This window comes from Ambystoma mexicanum, chromosome 3q, assembly GCF_040938575.1.
Source record: "Ambystoma mexicanum isolate Mex_15411 chromosome 3q, UKY_AmexF1_1, whole genome shotgun sequence".
Taxonomy (NCBI): Eukaryota; Metazoa; Chordata; class Amphibia; order Caudata; family Ambystomatidae; genus Ambystoma; species Ambystoma mexicanum.
Window position 1 is genome coordinate 321,289,964 of NC_090926.1, and position 24,139 is coordinate 321,314,102.

The 24,139-nt window shown below is 49.3% G+C and overlaps 1 protein-coding gene across 1 annotated transcript in view; it reads right to left on the minus strand.

Annotated features, from left to right (window-relative positions):
• Positions 1-20,714, minus strand: part of TAMALIN (trafficking regulator and scaffold protein tamalin) — a 95,709-nt gene extending 74,995 nt beyond the window's left edge. The window contains exon 1 of the mRNA XM_069653895.1: positions 20,480-20,714. Within this exon, the coding sequence (XP_069509996.1) occupies positions 20,480-20,626 (147 nt within the window). The 5' untranslated portion in view covers positions 20,627-20,714. The remainder of the gene's footprint in view (positions 1-20,479) is intronic.
• Positions 20,715-24,139: the final 3,425 nt, after the last annotated feature.

Consider the following 24,139-nt stretch of genomic DNA (forward strand, 5'->3'; position numbering starts at 1 on the left):
CAGGTGGGAGAAAGGGCTCCCAGCACCAAGACGGCAAAAAACCTGTAAGTGGTGCAGAGGCAGCTGGCACAGAGAGGAAATCTACCCAGCATTAGGGGTGGTCTATCGAAAGTGTGGTAAACTGAACCACCATGCACCAGTCTGCCGCCACGCACATATCCTGAGAACAAGTACCCGGGATAGCCAGACAATAGGAACACTGACAAATAGCAGGGATAACAGCAACAGCACCACACCCTAGCAAGTAACCCACCAATTCCTACCAACGAAGGGACAGAAAGCGAGCTCAGGCAGTAAAGGCGAAGGATGGACAGGATGACAAGCAATCCGGAGAAGACTCCTGCCCTGAACAAGCATCATGTCGCCTGAAGTCAAGAAGAGAGGATGCACCCAATATCAGCCGTCAAGCACACGACATAGGAAAAGAAGTTCGGGAAGCAATCACAGCCAACGTGTCCCATCTTGGCGGATTGCACCAGAACAAAAATGATGATCAACACCACAGCCACCATGAACATGGTGCCGGTAACACACTGAGAGACTGTTCCCCTGTACAGCGCTGCAGCACAAGATCAGTACAACTGTATGCATACAGGTGCAAAAAGCCATTACCGGTGAAAGGCTCTTTCAAATCGGAGCTGGCGTACAATGGAGAGAATTGCAACAGCCGAATCTATGTTGCAGGTACAAGCATTGAAATGCTCCTTGGATGCAAAACAGCGGAGCGCCTAATGCCAATTCATTTTGCTTTTAGCGTACACACCCAGGAGATGAATGGTGATGAGAAACACCCAAACCTTTTCCAAGGTATTGGGTGCCTTATGAACCGCACCCTCAAGCTACAAATTGACCCAACAGTGGAACCTCGGCACATGAGACCAACCATAGAGACCGAACTAAAGAAATTGGGGCTCTCAACATTGATAAAATAGGTCCCATGCCGTGGGTATCGCCCATGGTAGTAACTGCCAAACCCAAACAGCCGCACACAGTCCACATATGCATCGGAATGCGACTACCCAATGTGGCAAATGACAAGAAATGACACCTTATCCCCACCATAGATGAACTCATCGTGGACCTAACTGGCGCAACAATCTTTAGGAAGCTGGATCTAAGATCTGGGTACCACCAGATCAAGCTTGCAAAAGAATCAAGATGCATCACACTTCCTCACACCCAAGTCTGTTGAGGCTTCGACAGCTCAACTCGAGAATTTCCTCTGCCACTGAAATAAACATAAAATCAGAAAGGTGCTTCAGGATCTACCTGGCATAAGAAACTACAGTGACTACATCCTAGTCTACGGAAAGAGAGTGAACATCTGACTAGCAGCAACTTTACAATGTCTAGAAGACTCAGGGTTCACACTACACGCCGAAAAAATGTGAATTGGGAAAAAAATAAGTTTTCTTTGGATATGTGTTCAATGAAAAAGGAAAATCAGCAGACCCAGCCAAGGTCACTGACATCAAAAACCCCAAAGCACCGGCCAATGCAACCGAAGTTCAGTTTCCTAGGGGTGGCCACCTATTGAGGAAGGTTAATTCCCGACCTAGCCACAACAGCAGCCCTGTTGAGAGAACTAACTAAAGCAAACCCCCCCCCCCCCCCCCGGGAGTGAGATGAACACCACGAGACTGCCTTCCAGCACATGAAGACTCCTTGCTAGGCAACGCCACCATGTCTTTTTACGACACCAAAGACACTGAACTGCTTGTGGATGCCAGTCCGTGGGACTACACACAGTTAATCCAGATGAACCCTGACGGGACAGTCCATACAATTGCATTCGCCAGCAGGGGATGGACCCCAATGAAACTATGCCCACATCGAAAAAGGAGGCACTGGCTATCCTATGGGGGTGCCGATGTGAGGAATTTGACCATCCGCACTGGCTTTTTTAAAATTTTTAATGAAATTATGGTAGATCAACCTCTGGAAAATGTGTGGGGCGCACACATGTTCCTGTGCTCACCACATGACGTACATCTAGACATGTGTAATCTGGGTTGACAGCCTACAGGCGTAGTCCTCCCGATCATATTTAGTTGGGATCTGACAGGTGATTACACGATGCATCTCCAGAAGGGGGAGGGCCAAACCTTCACCCTGCCATGGGCAGCCTAATTACTAACAAAGGCTCCATGGGTCTGCCCTGTCCGTTTACCCTCTGTAGATGGTGGCAGCAATTAACATACTAATGGAGTATAATTCAAACAGGCCACATGGGGCCTGGCTGCACATGTTAACAAAAAGACAGGAAAACCCCAACAACCTTTGATATGCACTCTATCAACCTGAAGCCAGCTCCCATCTCTCAGTATCAAGGGAAGTGATCCGTCATGTCTGGGACTATATATTTACAGTAGACAGCCCCGCAGGAGAAGGAGGGGGGGCACTATTCAGAAGGTACTATTATGTGGTTTGGCAGCAACCACAAATCTGTTCTTGACGCTTTAAATCAGGAACCACAGAGAGCTCAATTAACCAAAGAGACCCATTGATCCACCACAGAGAGGAAGATGGGTGGGATTTAGTAGTACATGTTTTCACCCCTTTACCTTTTCTGTTGCAAAGCACTCTGGTCATGACCTCACACAGGAGATTGTTGGTGGGGAGCCAGGATCCGTTCATTAAGGAAGGCTTAGTCTACACCAGTCGCTATGGCCCATTTTGCTTTTTTAAAAAAAATAAAAAAAGTTGAGTCCCTCTTTTGGGCAGATCATCTTGCAAGGATTAACTAGGAGGATTTATTTGGACCCTCGCTGAAGGTACAGTCTGCCTTACAGCTTCTGCCAGTGAAGGAAGGCCAGGATTTCCAAAGAGGGATGCAAAATCCCTCCCTTAAACATCTCCCAGGCAACAGAGGCAGACACTGAATCCAGGGGACCCTCCAGCAGCTCCAGAACCAGTACTCAGCCAGCATACAGCATGCCCTTCTAGGCCCTTCTAATCTCTGCAAGCAAGCTTCCTTGGTGGGAAGTGCCAGAGAGTCTGAACCTAATCCAGGACAAAGTCGGTGCCTGCAACACTCCTCAGCTTTGGGCCGTCCACCTTCAAAGGCGGACACAAGCCCAGTGAATAAGCTAGGAGTGCACCAACAAGCATCAACCAGCGCCCGACTTAAAAAAGGACATTTGAGCCAGTCGAGCCCCTCGAGCTGCAACCAACTGCACCGCTGACTGTTCCGCCGCAGTCACTCACACCGTCCGAGACGCCTCAACCAGCGCTACAGACCCACCAACCAGCCCAGACAACGATTCCTGACCCCAAGCCGCCATGTAGGCCAGCCTGCAGCCGTCCGCCCAGCCTCACTTGTCAAACTGTCTGCCGCCTGATACACAGCCGTCTCCCATCTTGAACTCTGTTGCAGAAGCTGCAAAGCACCCTGGAACCGACTTGACCTGGTCGTGCAACAAGAACTTATACAAGCACATGGTACATTGTGGTTCTGTCCTCCTGGTCCTTCTCCAAAGGGCCCTAGTGACATTTTAAGACCCATTGCTCCCTTTGTGTTGAAACAAAGTTTCCTTGAACTATTGCGATTAATTGTCTTTTCGCTGTGTTGCAACTAACCAACGATCCACGACCTTGCAGCGATAAGCTTGCCGTTCCGCACACATTACCAAAATTGGACATGGATGTTTATAACTTGCTTGCGTTTCCAATTGGTTTGGATCCCTTCCGGTGTACTAGAGGCATGGGGCTGATTGATGGCTTAGAAACAAATATTCATCCCTGTAGCACTGGTGCCCCAGATTCGTCACAGCCAACACTTCATGTTTATGTCATAGGACCCACCCACCATCAAAGTGTTCTCTGATCATAAGCCACTCATACTAATCTTCAAGGGGTCAGCACAGCACCCCACAGTGCAGATTGAGAGGTGGTTGCTACAGTTACAGCTGCTCAACATAGAAGTCACATACAGAGCAGGATCGGAAAACCCAGCTGACTGCCTGCCCAGACCAGCAACACTGAGGTGAGGCAGCACAGGAAATCTAAGAACAAGGGTGGCAACAATGGGCCACTGTTTAAGGGATGAGAGTTGCAGACCTTTTTTGACAACTTGAACATCAGTCACCATCGAATAACACTGTACTGGCCGCAAGCCAATGGAGATGCCAAGAGGTGCATGGCATCAACCAACAAGGTTGTCAGGATTGCTAAAGGCTGGCAAAGATCATGGCCACCTGAGTAGTACCGGTTTCTCCGTTCGTACCGCCAGATCCCCCACCCCCACTAGTCAATGCAAGTGAACCCTGCTACCCTCATGTTTGGGTTCCCCATACAGGTGGGACTCCCCTCCACTAGACCTGGGCACCTCCAACCATGAATAACGAGTGAGAGGAACAAGCCTGACAAGCCCACATTAACAGGAAGTCAGACATGGCACACTAACCCAAGAAAACTCAAGTGGGGAACCTGGCCCTGGTCAAGAACAGGTCCCCACTGAGAAAATTGGCCTTTGCTAATGAACAATCATGAGTAAAGAACATGGCATGGTGACCACATCACGAGGGAGTGAGACAGTGACCCGGAACGCCTCTCACTTTAGAAAGTGCCATAGACAATGGGGAAAGAGTCAAGGCGTGACCATGAGACTCTGGGAGCAAGGCCGCTTAGTTACCTGTAGGATTTTTGACAATTTCCTGTTCCTCGGGTGGCAGAGGAGACTGGAAGTTCTTTCATCCAATTTGGGGGAAGAGATGTGATGCTGTCAGGGGATTGACAGAACACCATGACAGCCACCAGAAACTGTGTCCGCCTCGGTTATTCACTCTGGCATCCAGCGAGGCCCGCTGGATGCACATCACACCCAGAACATGTTTGGATGAGACGACCCTACCACCGAAATCAGAGCCGACGCTGCCACCCCCAAAGAGGTGACCTATAGTAGTTGCTGAGCTCTGCCCCCATCACGTGCTCTCGCTAAATTGTGGCCACTACTGCCTTTGCACGCCCTGGGAAGGGGGTGCTAGAGGGACAGCCTGCATAGCGGGTCGCACCTCTGGCAAACACCCCTCCTGGGCGGGGGGGGGGGTTTCTAGCACCTCCCCTCTTCCGGAGGAAGGGGCATACTCATGCCCAGCCATCCGGCTTTAGGCTCTGGGAGCAGTATAAGGAGGGGGGGGGCTGCTGAGGCTCATTCAATTTGTTGCAGCCCACCACCTGAAGTCCGTCCCTCCCTCTCCATTCTTTTGGTACCCAGCAGCAGCCTCCCAACTAGTTAGGATGGGGTGCAAAGGAATGGAGTTAATCGAGTAGGTTGAAGGAATTTTGTCATTTGTAAGAAATGGTAGTTGATGGTAACACTTTTCCTTCGCAGCAGATTGCGGGATGGTTTAAGATAACAAGCATGTTTGTTAAATAAATTGTGTTAAATAAATTGTGTAATTATGTGCCCAACTTTTCTTTGTTTGTCACAGGCGGGGTTACAGGGCGGTCCTAGCCGGAGAGGAGTTTGACGCTGTGGTTTTCAGATTCAGTGGTGTCAGGAAACGTTTGCTTGGCAGTTGATAACCCAAGGCGGACGCCCGCAACTCTACAAACCCGGAATTGACAAAGGTCACCCTTGACCATACAACCATTGCAAGCCTGGGTAAAACCCTCAAGGGCCACCTTAGAAGTCTAAGGCGATTGCTTCACTTAGTGGCTGGGACCGCCCCCCAAATTGTGTATGACTGCAACAAGTGTGATCTTGTGTTTCCAAATGCTATACAAATTGTCCCTGTGATCATTATAAATAATGTAACTATTTCATCTATGTCTTGGACGCTGGGGAAGAAGGGGGGCTATAGTGGGGGATGGCCCTGCTATGCGAGTGCAGCCTGTTACTTCGGCAGATATCTTGCAGGGGTCTGAGCGTATACATTTTAAAAAGTGGAGGAACTAGATTTCTGCTGCCCCACACTATGCCCACCATCACTGTTTTAGAACTACTATCAAGAATGAAAGAAACTGTTGACGAAAATAAATCTTAAACGATTACGTAACCATTTCCCTCCCACAACGTAACTTCATGCACACTATCCTTTCCAGTCACACCTCTTTAGGGACATGCCAAAGTAACGCCACTCGCCCCTTAATTACATTCATTAATGGCTTTGCCGGCAGCCATTTCACGTGTATTGTGCTTAAATGCATAAGAAACGCTAATCACTCCGGTGCAGGACTATGTGCTTGGGAATGGGCTTCATGTCCCAAGCAGGTTACTGAAATAAACGAAAGCAAGCCAGCTTCTGCGAGTAGCTCTGCTTATCCGATTTAAGAGCAGTCCCCTGCACGGCCCAGGTTCGCATCCCCAATGAGGCGGTTGCAAATTTAAAAAAAAAAACAAAAAAAAAAGAAATACCACGGAACACTTTCCCAAAAACTAGAGGAACGTCGCACGGTCCAGGTGTCCAGCCCACTTGGCCCTCTGTAGGTCTGAAGGCAGGGGCCTCTCCCACCTGAGCAGCTTGCACTCTCCCAGGTGTCTCGTTTGGAGTTAAACAGTTGCCATTCACTAGGCGCCCTCGCCACCACCCGAGCCCCCACCTCTTCAGGGAACGGCGCTGGAGCGAGGGGAGGGTTCCGTGCTGCGAGAGGCGCGCGGCTCTGACAGTTGGATTTTAATCGCCTGATAACACTAATTATTGCCGCCACCTGCGGCCTTCCTGCAGCTGCCTCAGACGGCGCTTTGTTGGGAGGGAGAGAAGGATACACCTTCAAAAAGAAAGAAAGGTTTTGGGAGAGGCGCCCAGCACCTGCTCCCTGAGAAGGATCCCGGGAGCAGGCCGAGTAGGGCACACCTTGTAAAGAGCTCCCTTCTAGGCCTGCGAGAGCCCATTGCTGGGGGAGGGAGTTGACGGGAACAACCATGCCGCCCCCCCCCATCCCTCTAAAATTACATATCCCCGGACCCCGGCCAAAACTGGGGCTGCCAGAGGGACCGAGGTGTGGTCGGTGTATGTGACGTGGCACAGCGAGATACCCACCCTAATTTGGGCAGGTGAAGGCTCACCTCCGGTGCTAATACTTGGAGGGGGCATCTTTCACACAGCCTGGTTCTTTTTTCTGGGTCCCTGCTGGGCAGCACACCTTTGCAGCGCCTCAGTGTCTAGAGGGACGGCATCTATTCAACTCCTGGAGAAAACGGAAGCCCGACAAAAATGAGCGCCTACTGTGGACCAGACCAACGTTTGCAGTCAACAAGCTGGAGAGCGGGATTTGCCTAAGAGCTAACAGATGGCTTATGAATGTAAATAGGGAGCCGCCCCTCCCCCTCCCCGAGCAGGCGGGTCGGTGCATTAAGAACACCCCGGGCTCGTCTGCAGAGCCCTCGGGAGTCGGACAGCCATTCTAGTCCATTTTATTCCCACTCTGCCTCCTCCGGGATCTGCTCGGCAATTGTTGAGGAATAACAAATGTCATCTCTTTTGTTCTCCAGACAGCATTGCAAAATAATTGTAAATGGCGGTTGATGAAGTTTCCGCGTTTTGAGTGCAAACCTCCGAGTGGGGGCTGCCCCGGGCTCCATGTGGTAACCATGGTGGGGACTGCCCAGAAACAGGACGGGGTGGAATAATTGCAGCGTGGTCAAATTCACATAGAATGGACGACTTGCTGTAAAGAGGGCATTTCAGTCACACCCCAGTCATCCCAGTGCGAGTATCAATTCAGCAGTTACGATTCCTGAATGCACTACCCGCAACTGGGCATTGATGGTGACAGAATACCATCTGTGAGGGAGGAAAAGCCTGAGCTTTTTTGATTTGTATTAATAAAATATCAGTCTCTGAAAAGAAGGTCTGCTAAGCAGACACCCCATGCTCCATGCTAAAAAAAAAAAGCATCCAACTCAGCTGGGCCGGTCTTCCGACACCTCCGCATCTACCTAGTGGCTAACGAACATGGCAGTTCAAAGTAACATGAGCACTCCTACCAACAACCCAAATCACTAACAACTAGGCACCGACCCGTTTAACTGTGGTCACCCCTTATCCAAATTGTACTTAAATGGTGTACCCCCACGACCTGGTGGTAGTTGATTAATAACTCATTATAAGACATGTCTAGTTAAGATATGTTGATCTCTGGGCATCTCCAATTATACTGCACAAACCTTTTTGGTGTCATTTTATTGGCAGTTTAGTTACTAGAGGCCTTCTGTGTTTTCAGTGTCTGGTAAATTCGGGGGCTCCAGTGGTCCAGGGATGAATATCTGTCCCTATATCATTAATCGGCCCCTGTGAGGAATTCAACCATCCGCATGGTGGGCACACACCTGGGCTTTTTTGAAATTTTATACAAAATTGAATGATTTTAGATCTGCCTCTGGAAAATGGGTAGAACTAAACCGCACACATTTTCTTATGCTCACAGCACAACAAACACATGGACACATGTACTCATGTACTCTGGGTGGACACAGCCTACAGGCGCAGTCCTCCCAGTCACATTTAGTTGGAATGTGACCCCCACCCCCCCCAGGAGTAGATCAAGGCATCTCAAAAGGGGGAGGGCAAACACCTGCCATGGCTAGCGCCATTGATCGGCCATCTTTTGTTGGACCTGTTGGTAGCAGCTATGCATACTCAAGACCGTTAATTTAAGCAGGCCCACAAGAGGTCTGGTTGCAGGGCCCAAACACCTTTGCTATGCACTGTGTCAACCTGAAGCCAGCTCCAGTCTCAGTATCAAGGGCACTGACCGGTCATGTCTGGTATGTGTTTACAGTAGTCAACCTCTGCAGGGTGGTGCCATTCAGAGGCTAGAAGTGTGCGATTTGATGGAGACAGTCTGTTGTCGCCACAGACTCAAGGAGACCTTCCGCTTTAATCAGGAGATGTTTAGGGGAGGGATCTTCCTTAGCTCTTTGGATTCCCTGGCCTTCCTTCACTGGCAGAAGCTGTAAGGGAGACTGTACCTTCAGCCATGGTCCAAATTAGTCCTTGTTTCTCCCTGCAAAGTCCTCAGATCTGCCCAAAAGAGGGTCTGAACCCTCTTTTAAAGCCAAATGGACCAAACTGATGGCAGAGACTAAGCCTGCCTTAATGAACCAATCATGGGTCCCCAACAGTCTCCTGTATCCATGAGGTCATAAGCAGAGTGCTTTGCAACAGAAAAGGTAAAGGGGTGAAAACATGTAATACTAAGGTCCACCCATCTTCCCGTCTGTTGTGGATCAAAGGGTCTCTCTGGATAATTGAGCTCTCTGTGGTTCCTGATTAAAACAGCAGGTCTCACTTGAAGCTGCATCGAGACCAGACCAAATCACATACTCTCGCCTTCTGAATGGGGTGCCCCTGCAAGGATGACTACTGTAAACCGCTGCCCCAAGCAGGACAGGTCACTACCCTGGATACTAAGATGCGGGAACTGGCTTCAGGTGGACAGTGCAAATCAAAGGCTGTTGGGGGTTTTCCTGTCTTTTGTTAATCCTGCAACCAGGCCACCATTGGGCTTGTTTGAATGAATTCCAATTAGTTTGCAAAGCTTCCACCAGCAGCTAACAAAGGGCAGGGCGGATCCATGAAGCCTTAGTTAATTAGGCTGGCCATGACAGGAGGAAGGTTTTGCCTTCTCCCTTCAGAGATGCCTCGATGTACTCTTGGCTGTCATATTCCAACTAAATATGACAGGGGGACAGTGAACATAGGCTGCGTCCATCCAGAGCACACAGGTCAATGTGTATATCATGCAGTGAGCATAGGAAAATGTATGCGGATTAGCCCCACACATTTTCCAGAGGTTGATCTACCATCATTCAATTTCATGTAAAAAATGTAAAATTTCAAAAAAGCCCAGGCGAGTGCACATACACCGTGCGGATGGTCTAATTCCTCACAGTGACTGTGCTTCACCCAAAACAGACCATTGGGTTTCTGCCCCAGCAAATGGCCAGGTCTTCCCTGGGAAAGATCTGTCACCTTCCAGAAGGTAGGAACTGCCTCCATGGACAAGGAGAGGTCCAATGTCTCAAATGCATTCTTTGCCAGTCCTCAGGAAATAACGTTGTGGGTATTAACAGACTAATGCAAAGAGACATGAGAAGAGAGCGAAGTTATTGTATCCCAGAAAATAAGTCCCAGTCCACAATAGGATCCCACCGTCTTGGATTATTTTAGGGCTCCCAAGCGTCCTGTGCCCACTCCCTTCTTTCTGCAGGCAAATCAACTCGGAGTATGACATCACAAGACAAAAGGTTCTAATACAGCATCCACAATTGGACTCCTTAAAGAAGCTAGACAACCAATAGGCTGTAAAAGATTGCCTATTAAACAGGGGTGATGGGCTCACACCCTTCATCAGCCATTGGGCTACTGGAACCTTGCTCAAAGGAGATGGCAAGCACTGGAACTGCGCTCTGAAAATCATAATGGCTGGAAACTGCTTCCCTTGACATTGGAGACCCTGGACACAACTATCAATCAGTATTCAAGAAACCACCAATGACCAGGTTTAATGCATTTGAGCTGGCTTGATCATTGAGAAGTTTTGAGACGCCTTTGACAGTTCGCTATTTCAAGTCTCGATCCGCCGTCTTCTGCACGCCAACCCTTTGAGTCGATCACAACTTAAGAATTACATTGCTTGACCTCTTCGACCTGACTCAACTCATCCCCTGCCTGTTCAACCAATTTGACCAGATCACCACATCGAAGAACCATCTGAAGCCACTGCACCATCCATGATCCATTGGGAAGAACCAACTCCAAACAGCTTGATGCAAACTCTGCCTATTTGAAGCACCTAGTTACCTGGCTCGATAAGGTCAAGCCCCAAGAACAAACACTTAAGTCTATTTGAGAAAGTTCTGCCCCCATGGCCCGAGTGACTAGCAAGACCCCCATTCCCTACCTTTTTGAATGGACCTCTTCAGTTAAGAATGCCGCTGAAAGTATCATTGCCTGTGAGTGCATCTTCAGGCCCAGAGTGTCCCTTTCATTACAAATTCTACTTATTCTGGGTCTTCCCTTACACTAGAGGGTTGGTGTTTTTGATTAGCGAGTTTGTATTATCAGTTTAATTAAAGAATCCTATTTTTAAAAACCCTGGGTTGGACATCTTTCATTTTGGTACTTCCTGTACTATTACTGTTTTGGATGCTTCCATGTTGGCTCATATCCTTTCTAGTATAGCCTGCCCTCAGCCGATGCTACCTTAAAGAGAAAAGGAGGTGTACCCCTCAGGTAGGCCAGTTTCACCTTTAGGACTGGGATCACTGCTGGTTTAGTACATATCTAGGAGAAACAGCGCATTACAGTAAGCATAATCGCAAGTGTTAAACGCGATGGCTGCGCTTCCATGTAGTAGAAGTAGGGCTCCCATCCTTCACAGATTTTTACACAAATGGAGACCCTCATGGTTTCCGTTCAGTATTTCGTTGAAAAAGGCAAAAATGCATAGGTCCGGATTAGCTATTCAGGCTGTCAATTAGGACAATGGCTTTGTGCCCTTTCAAGTTCTTTAAATGGCAACACGGATGTTGAACACATCAGCAGAAGCAGCAGGTGTTGAAGATCAAAATGGATCGATCTCGGATTGAAGTGCAAGAACGGAGCTCTCTGCGCATCCCACTACAGGCATCAAAGCGCTACCTTTTAACTTTGAAAACACGACTTTTTCGCAGAGTCAATATAAATAAGGACGGTAAATGACTACAATAAATATGGATAAATACAGACAGAAGAGGTATAAAAAATAAACACCTTAAAACCAGGAGCCTTAATTGTAAGGAACTAAGTCCCCAACTGTACATGAACTGGATGGTCACCTTGGAGTTGTCATTTTTTATAGGAACTTTGCCTAGACCCTCGTTGCTCTCATCACACAGTGCTATCAGATGATCGGGTGTGTAGCGTCCAACGCACATGTAGGCCCCCAGGTCTTCTGCAAGCCAGGATTTGAGCACTTTATACAATAAACAAACGATTAAGATAGTCAGTCTTAAGGCTCCGAAAACAAAATGCGTCAATTTCGTTGAAATGGACATGAAAGTGTGGCATGTAAATCAGAAAGCATGAAATCAGCTGCATCCACTTTTTTGTTTTTGTGTTTAACGCCGAGGCCATGCTCTTGAGTAAAAACATGATCAGACCCCCACAAACGCAATAACTATAGTTTCAATTAAAAGTGGTCACACCCCTCTGTCCCCCAACAAAATATCCTATTGGCTCCTAGGGGGCCCAGTCCTGAAGTTGTAAAATGAATGCAGCCTCGGCCATCACCCAGGCTACTCCAATCAAGGGAAATGCACCAACAATCTTTACCAAATAGTGGGCAACTGGGTTAGGGATACCAAAACATGTCGATTCAAGGCCGGTTAAAACACAAAAGGACTACATCTCAACAGATTTGTAATATTCTTCTGAAAACCAGTCCCCCATCCCATTAGTGGTAAGATCTTAAAAATATTTGAACATGGTCAAAACGCAGGAAACATAGTATGCACACAAATAACGGGCATGGCATTGGGCCACATGCTCGTAGCCACCAACCCAGAGCCCAAAACGGCATACCCGAGGCCAGGTCTAAATTATTTCTAGACGAGAACTCCTGGCAGTTGATCTTACTAGTTTAGACCAGTGGGGACTGATCAATGGATATCTAGCATGCAACATCACACAAAAGGGCAGAGGGTGCACTGCGTTGAATTCCATCACAAGTGCTAATACAAAATGGGAAGACTGGGTCAGCCAGCCACACAGTAGCTACTGCACGCTAGTAACAAGGCATTGCCAGAGACAATACAGACTACGGAGAGCCTCCTTTAACACTGGAACAGAAGCCAACCTCTTACGTTTTGGCATTCAACCTGTTTCCACCAGATAACGTTGCATCAAATGCGGCCAGAAGGGAATACGCCTGCACAAATGTATTTTTCAGACAGTTTTATAAAACACTTCAATGGAATGCACGTGCACGATCTGAATTACAGAACACCTAGTAAGATCGTTGCCTTGTCCCCCATCTTCCCTCCCTCATCGCGCCTAGAAACACTTGTGTACAGGCGCATAATAAATGACATCATATCTTATTGTATCAGTGCTCGGTGTGGGGGGTTGAGTGTACATTAGAAAGATAAGAGTTAATAGGTTAATGATGGTGGGATTGTAGAGGAGCCGCTGAATGCTTCTGTAGGAAGTCCCGCCCCCATCCTTCCTATATGCTGGAAGCCAGACATCGCGACATGCACGACACCAGTGATGGTGCCTATTCCATGGAGAGCCTTCCAGAAAAGTTACCCATTGACCAAACCCTATTTGATGTATCCGAGAAAAATCTCTTGGGGGGAGATCCCCGAAGGAATATGAAGATGAGAGAAAGAAGTAGTGATGTCACAAGAAGCAAGCGTGACGCACCGAGAAGAGAGGCTGAAGAAGAGAATGTATGGATCGTATAGAATCTAATGACGAAATAAAGAATCCAGTAAACTTTCATATGCAGAAATAAGATTGCACCTGTGAAGAGCACTGCAGAAAATGCAACTCATTTTATAATTGTACAGATGCAGCAACGCAAGTAGACCAAGTGATCTTAAAGGCTAGCTATACGTAGCAAATAGACTGCAGGCGTTGCCGCCATTATATAGAATTCTGGACATCGGTGCAACATATATAGAAAGTTCAGACCCACAGAGAAGGTAGGATCGGAAAGCTGTCGCAGCAAAGATGAAGCTAAGAGCATGGAAAGGCCTGGAAGAGCTGTATGGCCTGGTGTCAATGAATTGAGCAGCCAAGAACAGGTTATCCTTAAAGAACAGTGAATGTGAAGCTAAATCATTCCTCATTAAGGTACAAAGAAAGAACACCATGAGTGCGAAGTTTATTGATTCAAGAACATTAAATGCTGCAGAACCGGCTGAAATATGGTCTGTCACGTGGGGTATGGATGGAAATAGAAATTGGGCATGCAGCACCAGACTTGAGATACGCGCATGCTCACACTCCCACAAATTCTCAGTAGCAAGGATACTTTGCAAGGCCAAGTTCAAAGACAATCTGAATGTCAGAAGGCATGAGCGAAGACAGATGTTGAGCTAATTGGGTGTGGAGACACGGTCAAGTCCACCGACTGACAGCTGGGGTACCAGTTTACGTGCTGCTAATGAGCCAAAGGTTCCAGAAGGGCATGAGCGTGCCAACCAATTGCAGAGGGCCATATAACAAAGGGCCTAATAGTGTGAGAGCCAATGATATACCGTGTACTTAATAACTGTTGAAGATGACTTGCACTAGGGGTGGGGATAAGTTGTCCACCTGACTGTAGGGACCCAATCACAACCCGTCCCCATATAGAAAGTATACTTAGATGTTCTTCTTGTTTGTCATACGACAAGGCAAACAAGTTTTTACTATAAAAGTATTGTTTTTTTATTAAATGCTTAGAGATAATGCTGTGCAACGTCAGTTGTAACTCCCAGTAGACAACTGATAATAAAACAGTCGGAGACTTTTTGCCAACTTGCTGAATCGGTCTTAACTTTTACACCAAATGATATCTTGCATCCCATTCATGCATGATGCGTTACAGATTTAAGGACCCCCAGGGATAGCTATGATAAAGCAACATGTATGCACTTGCACGTTCTGAACGCTCACAAGGCCTAGTAGGACTGCCTCTCTTTCTTCATTGTATTATATTTGCCTTTCATTCCCAAGTTCCCTCCCCATTGCCCTGTGGACGCTTTGAAACACAATTTACATGATGTATAAGCACCTTACAAATGCACAATACATAAAATAACCAGACAGTGCGTTTTACTGGCAGATCAATCCATAAATGCAGAGGTGGTATGCATTACTAGACAATAGTGAATGTAAGAGTTATGAAGTTCCTTCCGGCAATACCTAATTTAGGATAATATACCGGATATGGGCGACCAATAACCATGACACGGAATGTGGGTTAAATGCATGGCTGACTTAAGGAGCAATACTGAAGGCTGAAATAGGATGGGGAAATCTGAGTCCTGGCAAAAATTAATTCCATAAAAAAGTGAGTTTAAAGTCCTTCCCTGAACATCAAGATCAAGTAGGAATGCATTTCCTGCTGCCCAATCTTGCACACCTAGGCTTGCTGGATATTGACAGCCGACCGCAGGTGTCTGGAGGCAAATAGGGCTGGGAGATCGTGGAGAGGAGTCTGGACTGCCTCCTTGCCCTGCCTGGTGTACTTTCTGCAGGGTCTTAGATTGTGTTATTTCCTTGATCAGTGGCCAATGAAGTGACTTGAGTGTAGGTACGATGTGGTCAAATCGTCTTCACACCAAAAGGAACCAAACCAGTGTGGATTTTAACTATGGAGTTCAGGAAAGGAGGGGGCGTGTGCACAAAAGCATTGTGGTAAACGAGTCATGAAAAATACTGCTAGAATCACAAATGTTTTCGGATCCCACGTAACTGGTGAAAGTTGTGGTTAAAATTCCTCATCACAATGTTAATTCTTAATTATATGCAGGAGGAGCAATGCTCTTTTGGTCAAAAGAATGTACAATAGATAAGAAATCAGATTTGACGGGAAGCAGTGAGCTTCTTACAATGGAGTGAGTTTGAGGTACATTCTGACCAGGTTGGGGAGGGAAGTAAATGGAACAGTCACCGGGGACAATACAGACGTGGAGATAATAGATTAAGGACATCCAACATTGGACATTTTTAAGTGCAGGTAGGTGGTATGGCCAGCTGTGCTCGGGACGCAACTATGATGGGTGAAGTGCTAGAATGGAGGCAGAGGAGCGGGTTGGCGGCAAGGGACAAAATGTTATCTAGCAGGCAGATGAGAGGTTCGTTAAGAGGGTAACTGAGCGAGGAGGTAGGCTTTTAGTTTGGTTTTGAACAAATCCTTGTGGACTGTTTCTCGGATGTCCGGGGGAAGAGCATGCCACGCAAGTGGAGCAAGGAGAAAGAGCCGAAGTGTTCAAAGAGTCCTGCTATCGAAGTTAATGCTCTTGTCAAGAGAACAATATTTAATGGCAGAGACAGTTGGAAATGTTGATAGAGAGATCAGAGCCGAGTTCAGGAAAAGAGAAGAGGATTTGGGTGTTGTCTGCAAAGAGTTGCTATGAGAACACAGAGGAGGAGATTAGTGCTCCCAGAGCTGAAGTGTAGAGTGCAAAGAGGAGCGCACCCAAGACAAAGCCTTGTGGAACACTGACAGAGGAGCGGGTTGATCACAAATATCAAGAAGGAAGAGTATTAAGTAGATCAGAGTGACCGTGTCAAAGGCATCAGACAGGTCAAGGAACATTCTGATAAAGGATAGGTTTGAGTGCTTAGCAGAGGAGATGAAGCTGGGCACCTTCACAAGAGCAGTTTCTGTTGACTTACAGGAGTGAAAAGCTTCTTTGGGGGGGGGGGGTTCGAAGGTTGTGGACGTCTAAGAAATTGGTAAGAAGGTTGAACACTTGTCAAGCACTTTACAGCAGTGTGGAAGAAGAAACAGGGCAAACGTTAGCCAGTAGGTTAGGGACAGCCCCTTTCTTTTTTAGGAGAGGGAGGACAGCGGCTGAAACAGAGGGAAAGCAAGCAGAGTCGAAGGACAGGTTGAGGAGTTCAGCAAGGAGAGAGGCCACTAAAGGGGCAATAGGCTTGACCAGCTGAGGAGCAAGAGGGTCTGATGGGGCACAATCATCAATAGAGAGTATGTTGTAGGTATTTGTGTGACTATAGTGGGAGATGGAGGCAGAGGATGATGGTGGAGTAGGCAGAGTAAAATGTAGAGGGAGGTGGTGTGAGGAAGGTCGGGAGAGAGTAATTTTGGTAATCTTAATTTTGGAGGCAAAGATTTGGATGAACTGACATGAATTGGAACCCTTGAAGATTGGCCTCTCTTTGGGACATGTGCACTTTGGTCATCAATCTCCTACATTTGTTGAGGACAGGTATAAGAAAAAAAAGGAATGTTTCAAAGTTCCCGAACCCAATCCTCCTTTAGCTAAATGCTGCTAGGAGCATACCCAGCAATGAGGGTTTTAAACATAGGTGGTATGATTATTGTGGTCATTGGATCACCTATTGACGATGAGGCAGCAGGGTAGGTCAACCCTAGCTGTAGTCACTGAAGCGTTAGCAAAGCTACACCACAATGAAAGTCCATATATGAAAAAACAGCCCTGCAGCGAAAACCGTTGCCACTCTGGGAAGCACTGGCCGAGCTGGGCCACCAGTAGCCTCCACTCTATTGTGAGATTTATCGAGCACAGGCCTTGCTTTGGGCAGCAACAGATCGCGGTACACCAGTTAGGGAAACATGTATATAGTAGACTGTTGCACGGGTGCGGGGGGGGACCTCTATCAGGGAACCTGGGCAACCAAATTACACACACACAGTTGCTGACCTTTGAACAATCAATACGGAGGAGGGCCCACATCTACAAACCCAAGAACAACTATTAGAACCGCCAAGACCTTTCAATATCGGGTACAGCCTGAAGAAGGGTCTGCAGAGCATGGTGTGTCTGAAACACTGCAGACATGGATCAGCAATGGGCATTCGCCTTTATGCCACAGCGTGGTGGACGATGGGAGATATACTTCATACAGACTTCACAAAAGCACAGCAAAGGCTACACTTCTATGGAACAGTTGAAGGTTTTAGGTGCGATACGTATATGCACAAAACAAAGATGCAAGACAAGGCATTACTGTAGACGACATCCGAGACCCACGGATAAACGCCGTAATGAGGGGCCTGGCCATCTGCTTTCAAACCTTGCCTGCTGCTTTAGTTCACCCACACGGGGGCGGGGGGGGGGGGTAGCCTGCATGGTGCAAGCAACTTCCCGCCATTACCTCCAATCTACGGTGGGTTTTTTCCTGTAGCCAAGTATACACATATAGTAGAATTAACTTTGAACACAGACGTGCATTTAGGCACTTCTGATTCAAAACTTATCGAAATTACAAGCACTTACAGACATGGTCTTGGACAACCAAATCACTCATCGACTCCTCCTCACTCTTACACTACACACGTCCAGCAAACATACACAGCAGCTGCCCGACAGCCCCTCTCCTGCCTCCAAACTCGCACCCAGCTACCCCGGCACCTTGCAGACCACCTCGCCACCGAAACATCACTCCACACCACCACGAGTGATTAAGCAAGCAAATAAACAGGTGCCACGCACTGCACGCGCCCTAACCCAACTTGCACACTGCGAATGTGTGCCTCGGGTATGCACGCATCCACACCTCGGGTTCATATCCTGCCCAACCCCCTTACACGCACCAACCTCCATTCCAACCTTTCCCTCGTCCCTTTCAGAACCTAGCACCAAGAGGCCACCCACATGGCAGAAGTTCTGTCAAACGGGCTCCTTCAGAGTGCGAAGACGCAAATACCACAAAGCGTGCGTGTACAGCGATAACATGCCTACTTGGACAGTGCCTGCACCCGACACCCACAACCCCCCCCAAGAGCCTGGCTCAGCATGTACGGTTTGGGGTCTCCTTAGAGTGGCACACAGTTTAATGATGCGGTTACGCCCCCATCTTTTCCAACACTTGATTCTGGCTGCCAGGTCGGTTAGGGTTTTGCTAGGTTTTAAGTTGGTATTCGGTACAAATCGCGGCCGTGCTGCAGAATACTAGTGCCGGCCACCCCTGGGGCACAGGACTGTATCGCCCACAGCATCACTCCTGGTCTGGTCACTTTGCCAGTGGCCCCAGGACAGTGCGGCTGGCACCCTCACGCCAAGCTCTTGCCCTACTAGCATGAGGCAGCAGGCCCCCACCTCCTGGAGGGGAGGGCTAACTCTCATAATACAATGCTCGGAGGGGCCGGCCGTGTGGGTGGGCGATTGGCTGACAATACCCCCTCCATAGCAACCAAAGACACTTTCGGCAGGTCAGTGTTTGGCTGACAGAGTAACCATCCAAAGAACACCCCCCCCCCCCAGATTGCATTCTTATATAGCCCACCCCAACATGCCTGGGCAAAACAACCAAAAAGCAGTCTGCAAGCAGGAAAAGCCACGTCCACTGACCCGTACAAAGCCACCCAAAGATAACATCTGCACTCATTTGGGCAGCAAATTAGCACGTCATCAAGAAGGTCCGTACATGAGCACGCAAGGCTGGGTGCCTTCCACGAGTACACAAGTGGCAGAAGCAGTAGCCGGGTGTAGCAATGACACGAGGAGGTGGCGGGTACAAGATGACACTTTGCGGTGTTTACGTATATTACGGGCATTATATATATATACACACACACAAAGATTTAATGCCGCAAGCTTATTACTCAGGCATCAAAAATGACTCGCCACCCAGCTCTCCACGGGCACACCATTCCTTACTCCCCAATAGGGAATTATCAATACCCAAAGGCTAGTGCAAATGTTGAGACCCGAGATATATATGTAGGAGAATGCATTTCAGCCAAGTCACACATGCCACAACGGCACCCAGTAGCCATCACTGAAGCTCCCCTCCAGTTGAGAGACACATCAGGAGCAAGGCATTGTGGGCACGCAGGCCTTTTCAAACCCACCGTAACTTATTGAGGAGTTAGTGAGCTCCAGTGTTGGGGGCAGGGGGGCGGCTACGTAGAGTGGAGCAACACAAGGTGCAGGGGGAGACAAGCGACGGATGTGTTGGAGAGGGGGCTGAGTGCAAGTGGGCAGCAGCAGCAGAGAGATGGGAGTTGGGCAGAGGAGCGCTCATGTATGCCTACATGTCAAGGCTAGAAGATGGAATGTAAAAAGGCAGGGGTTGCACGGGGATAGTCCCCCTCCAGGGGCAGTGCACAGAGGTGGCGAGTGAGGTTCGGGAGACGTTGCAGAGGGGGGCGGTATCCTAGTTAGAGACGTTGGCAGCTGGGTAAAGCAGCCAAGTAGAAGTCTCCGAAGGAGGATGGAGCGATGCTGCGGCAGGCCCAGGACAAGCCGCTCAATGAGTGACACCTGTGGAGCTCTCCTGAACGGGGCTGTGAAGCGCTCAACCCTCTCCATGCAGGCTTGGGCTGCAGGGCACACGCATGAAAGCGGCAGCACTGCGCAGCGGGACTCCCTTCCTTCAAGCCCAGAGCGCAGCAACTTGCACATGTGCGAGCCGGGCCCGGGCAGACTGCTATGCAACCCAGACTGCGGCGCCAGCCCGTTACACAAGCACCCCATTCCCACGTCCGAGGGGTGGAGGGAACGCTACAACTCCTCGCCAAATATCCCCAACACATCGCAAACAAAACCCCCCTCCGTTTATGCTGCAAAAACATCCCTGGGCGTTTGTAAAGGGCGTCAATAATAGCCCAGATACCAGGAGGGGAAGTGTCTGCTCCCCACAATGCAAAATGGGGAGAACTTTAGAGAGCCATGTAGTCCTGGGAGGGTGACGTTGCTCCGTCTACACATTCTCAAAGTCTCTCGTTGGAAAACGTGTACGAGTCACGTCAAGGGGAACGCCTTATGAACTACACTGTGGGCATCCCATACCCGCCCCCCCACACCTCTGCCACGCTGGCCCACAGTTACCCCCTCTAGTGCTCTTACTTTGCTGCCCCTGGGCAGGGTGCCTCCGGACACGGCCAGGGCTCGGTACATGTCCCCTGCTCTCCAGCTTCCCTGCGGGCGTCCGACCTCCGAGTCCTGGAGATGCGAGGAGCCGAGCCCCGGGGGCTGCTGGCGGCGGAGGGTCATGGGAGAGGCCGGCGGTGAGCTCGTGGGGCTGGGGAATAAACGAGGCGCTGCCGGGAGGGGTCCACTGTGCTGCGCTCTCAGCCGAGGCTCTGCCACTGGCGGGAGGTCCCGCGGCTACTTCAAGGGGGGAGGAGCCGGGGGCAGCCAGCACCGCCCCCGGAAAACAGATACACCACGCATGCAGCACCTTCTGCAAAATACACCGAGAAGTATGCAAGCTCTGCCGAGAAAGGAAGCAACTGTCCCTCCCAGAGACACACCACATGAAGCTTAGCCACGCTGGGTGATGTGATGAACCAAACAGGCAGACCCGTACATATTCACAAATATATCACCTTAGTTGGGGTATACACCCAAACTTAATGAGAAGTAGCCACAAATTACACACTCCCAAAACGTGCACCAATAAGAATAAGTACATGGGAAGCTACAACTGATACATTGAATTGTATGTGCTTTTAGCGGCAACGTGCTGTGCTGCCGGTGCCTGCTTCAATGCGCTCCAATGCCAGGAAAGTAAAATGAGTGCTGTTTAGTTCACCAATGGGGGAAACGGTGGATCTGACATGGGTTTCAAGTGAAGTTGGGTTTCAACGCAGTGCTTAACCAGTAAGGAGGGGGTGGAAGTGGCTGTGGGGCTTGTAGATGGTTGCCGGTGTGCCCCTCCGGCCCAGTGAGCCCCCCCCCCCCAGCATATGGAACAAACATGACACAGTGTTCTCTGTCCGGGCTCCATGGTCGCACTGGCGATCGGTGGCACGCTCCATTTATTACGTGCGCACGCAACAGAGTTGCGTCACTCCGTAGCATGTGTGCCATTATAGGAGCACACACCACATTCCTCCTTTTTCATAATGAACACATACAATAGGAGGAACATGTATAACTTCAACATTCCACTGCAAACTTAACACACACCCCTTTATTTACTTCCCTCCCAGGCCCACAAGTTCACGCTGAGTCCGCGGACCGGGCACCGGTTCAGGGGTCCAACACATAGTCACTGAGATGGGCAGGCTTACCCCTCCCTGTCCTCTAGGGATACCTCCTGCCTGCCTCCCGGATTGGGCTCTCCTCACCTGTGTCCCCTCGAACCAGGTGACTCGGCAAATGGGCCAGGCCACCGCTCTCGTCCGGTACCACAACGAAGTCTCTTTGCATGGTTGCCTCTGGCCTGGTCTCTCCCACCTTCTTAAAGAAACAGGCATTTCGGGTGACAGAAGCAGTTCCATCCAACACAGTCACCATAGAGCCACATACTGCTATCACGTCCATGGCACTAGGCTCATAGGTCAGTGACAGTTTGCTTTGTGGATGCCGGTTCTTTACTAGCACTTCATCACCGGGCATCAGCTGATGAGGTCGGAGCCTCTTCTGACGTTCTCTCCTTCTGTCCTCAGTCTCCTTTCTCGCTCCACCCGAGCATCATCAATCACGGCTGGTTCTCGCTCCTTCACTTCAGGTATTAACCCCCTCGGACAACGTTGAAACATTGCTTCCGCTGGTGGCACTGCAGTCAACGCATGAGGGGTGGCTCTGTACTTCCTCAGAAACTGGTACAGCGCCCGTTGTAGGAAGTGGTCCTGGCCGTGAGCGATCTGAAACACCTTGTTAAGGGCCCTCATGAACCTCTCGACATCGCCGTTGGCACGGGGCCAGGCTGGTGTAATTTTTCTGTGTTATATGCCATACTTTTCCATCAACTGGGCAAAGCTGTCCCCTTGAGATGGCGGTCCAGTGTCGGAGCACAGGCTCTGAGGCAACCCATGAGTGGCAAAGATCTTTTCCAGGGCAACGGCCACCTTATCAAACAACCCCATTGTGACAAATTCGACCTCAGGGTACCGTGACCACTCATCTACCACCACCAAGAAGTGAGTGTCTCTGCCGGTGGACCCAAAGTCTGCATGTACATTCTCCCAGGACCTTGTTCCTAGGGGCATTGTTTCAATGAGGGGCTCTTTCTGTGCCGGGGGCAGCAGCCTGACGCCACACACAGACCGACACAAACCATTCACCCATTTCTCAAGGTCAGGGAACCACACTTTCTGGCGTATCCTTGCTTTCATTTTTGCCGTCCCTTGATGATCCTGGTGGGCCAGTTCAATGACCAGTGGGAATTTACACATCGGCACCACTATGCAGTCCACCGGAGTAAGAGTCCTGACTCGACAAATGTCAGCTCCTCCTGCACCCTCCAACGCCACCCTGGGTCCTTTGTGCTAGGGTGTCCACCCCTGACTTCCATGAACTGTGCTGAAGGGGCACCTTCAGTATCAAGAAACACTCATTTTCTGCCATCAACTTTTTGAGCTCTTGGAGTGGCACTGAGTTCGGGATTGCCGATTCCGCAACTAGCTGTACATGCTTGTTGGCCTTCTCACTACTGATGTCTTCACATTCTTCCAACCCGCATCTTGGGTGCCTTGACAGATAGTACGCCACGTTGTTATTGCCCTGCCGATACACCAGCGAGACCCCATACTCCAGGAGCGCCAGCATCCACCTTTCAAACGGGGATGGGGCTTTGATGACGAGCCGGCCATGATTGACAGCAGAGGCTTGTGGTCAGTCACCACTGTCACTGGCAGTCTGAGCACGTATAGTCGAAAGTGCCTACACCCCCACAAGACCGCCAGCTCAATCTGCAAGTAACGCTGCTCTGTTTCCGACAGTGCCTTGCACGCAAAGGCGATCAGTCTAACCTCTCTTTGTGCGTCTGTTTGCCTAAGGCTGCACCCAAACCAAACGGACTGGCGTCCACCACAACCTCCGATGACAATGATGGATCAAAAAACACTGTGGTGTCTTCTGCTGTTAGCTCCCCTTTCGCATCCTCAAAAGCATATTGCCCTAGCGGTCCCCACTGCCGCATCACATCTTTCCTGGTGAGGCTCCTCAGGAGCTCTGACCTGGAGGCTAGGTTCCAGATGAAATGGCCACAATAGGTGACCATCCCCAGGAAGCTTCAGACTTTAGTTACATTCTCTGGGGGCCTTGCCTCCACAATGTCCTTGACCTTCCGGGGGTCCGGTGACACACCCCCTTCCTTGAACACGAATCCAAAAAACTCAAATTTTATTTTCAGAAATTTCTATTTTACTTTGTGCAAGGTCAGCCCCAATGCCTGCAGCCGTTCTGGAGTCTTTATCAATCATTCCATGTGTTCAGCCCTCATTTTTGCAAACACCAGAATGTCATCGCTGATGTTGAGGACACCCTCCAGATCCGCCGGGGCCCCACGGATGATGTTCTGGAACACTTCCGCTGCTGATGGCACCCCAAAGCTTAGGCGTTTATACTGGTGCAGGCCCAGTCTGTGGTAAAGGTGGTGATGTATGTCGAGCGGGGTGTAACACCAACTGATGATAGCCAGCACGCAGGTCAAGTTTAAAAAAGAACCGAGCCCCTTGCATTTCCACAATTATGTTGTCGATCGTGGGCATGAAGTGTCTCTCTCGCTTGATGGCTTTGTTCGGGAGCCTTATGTCAACACAGATCCTCAAAGAGTCG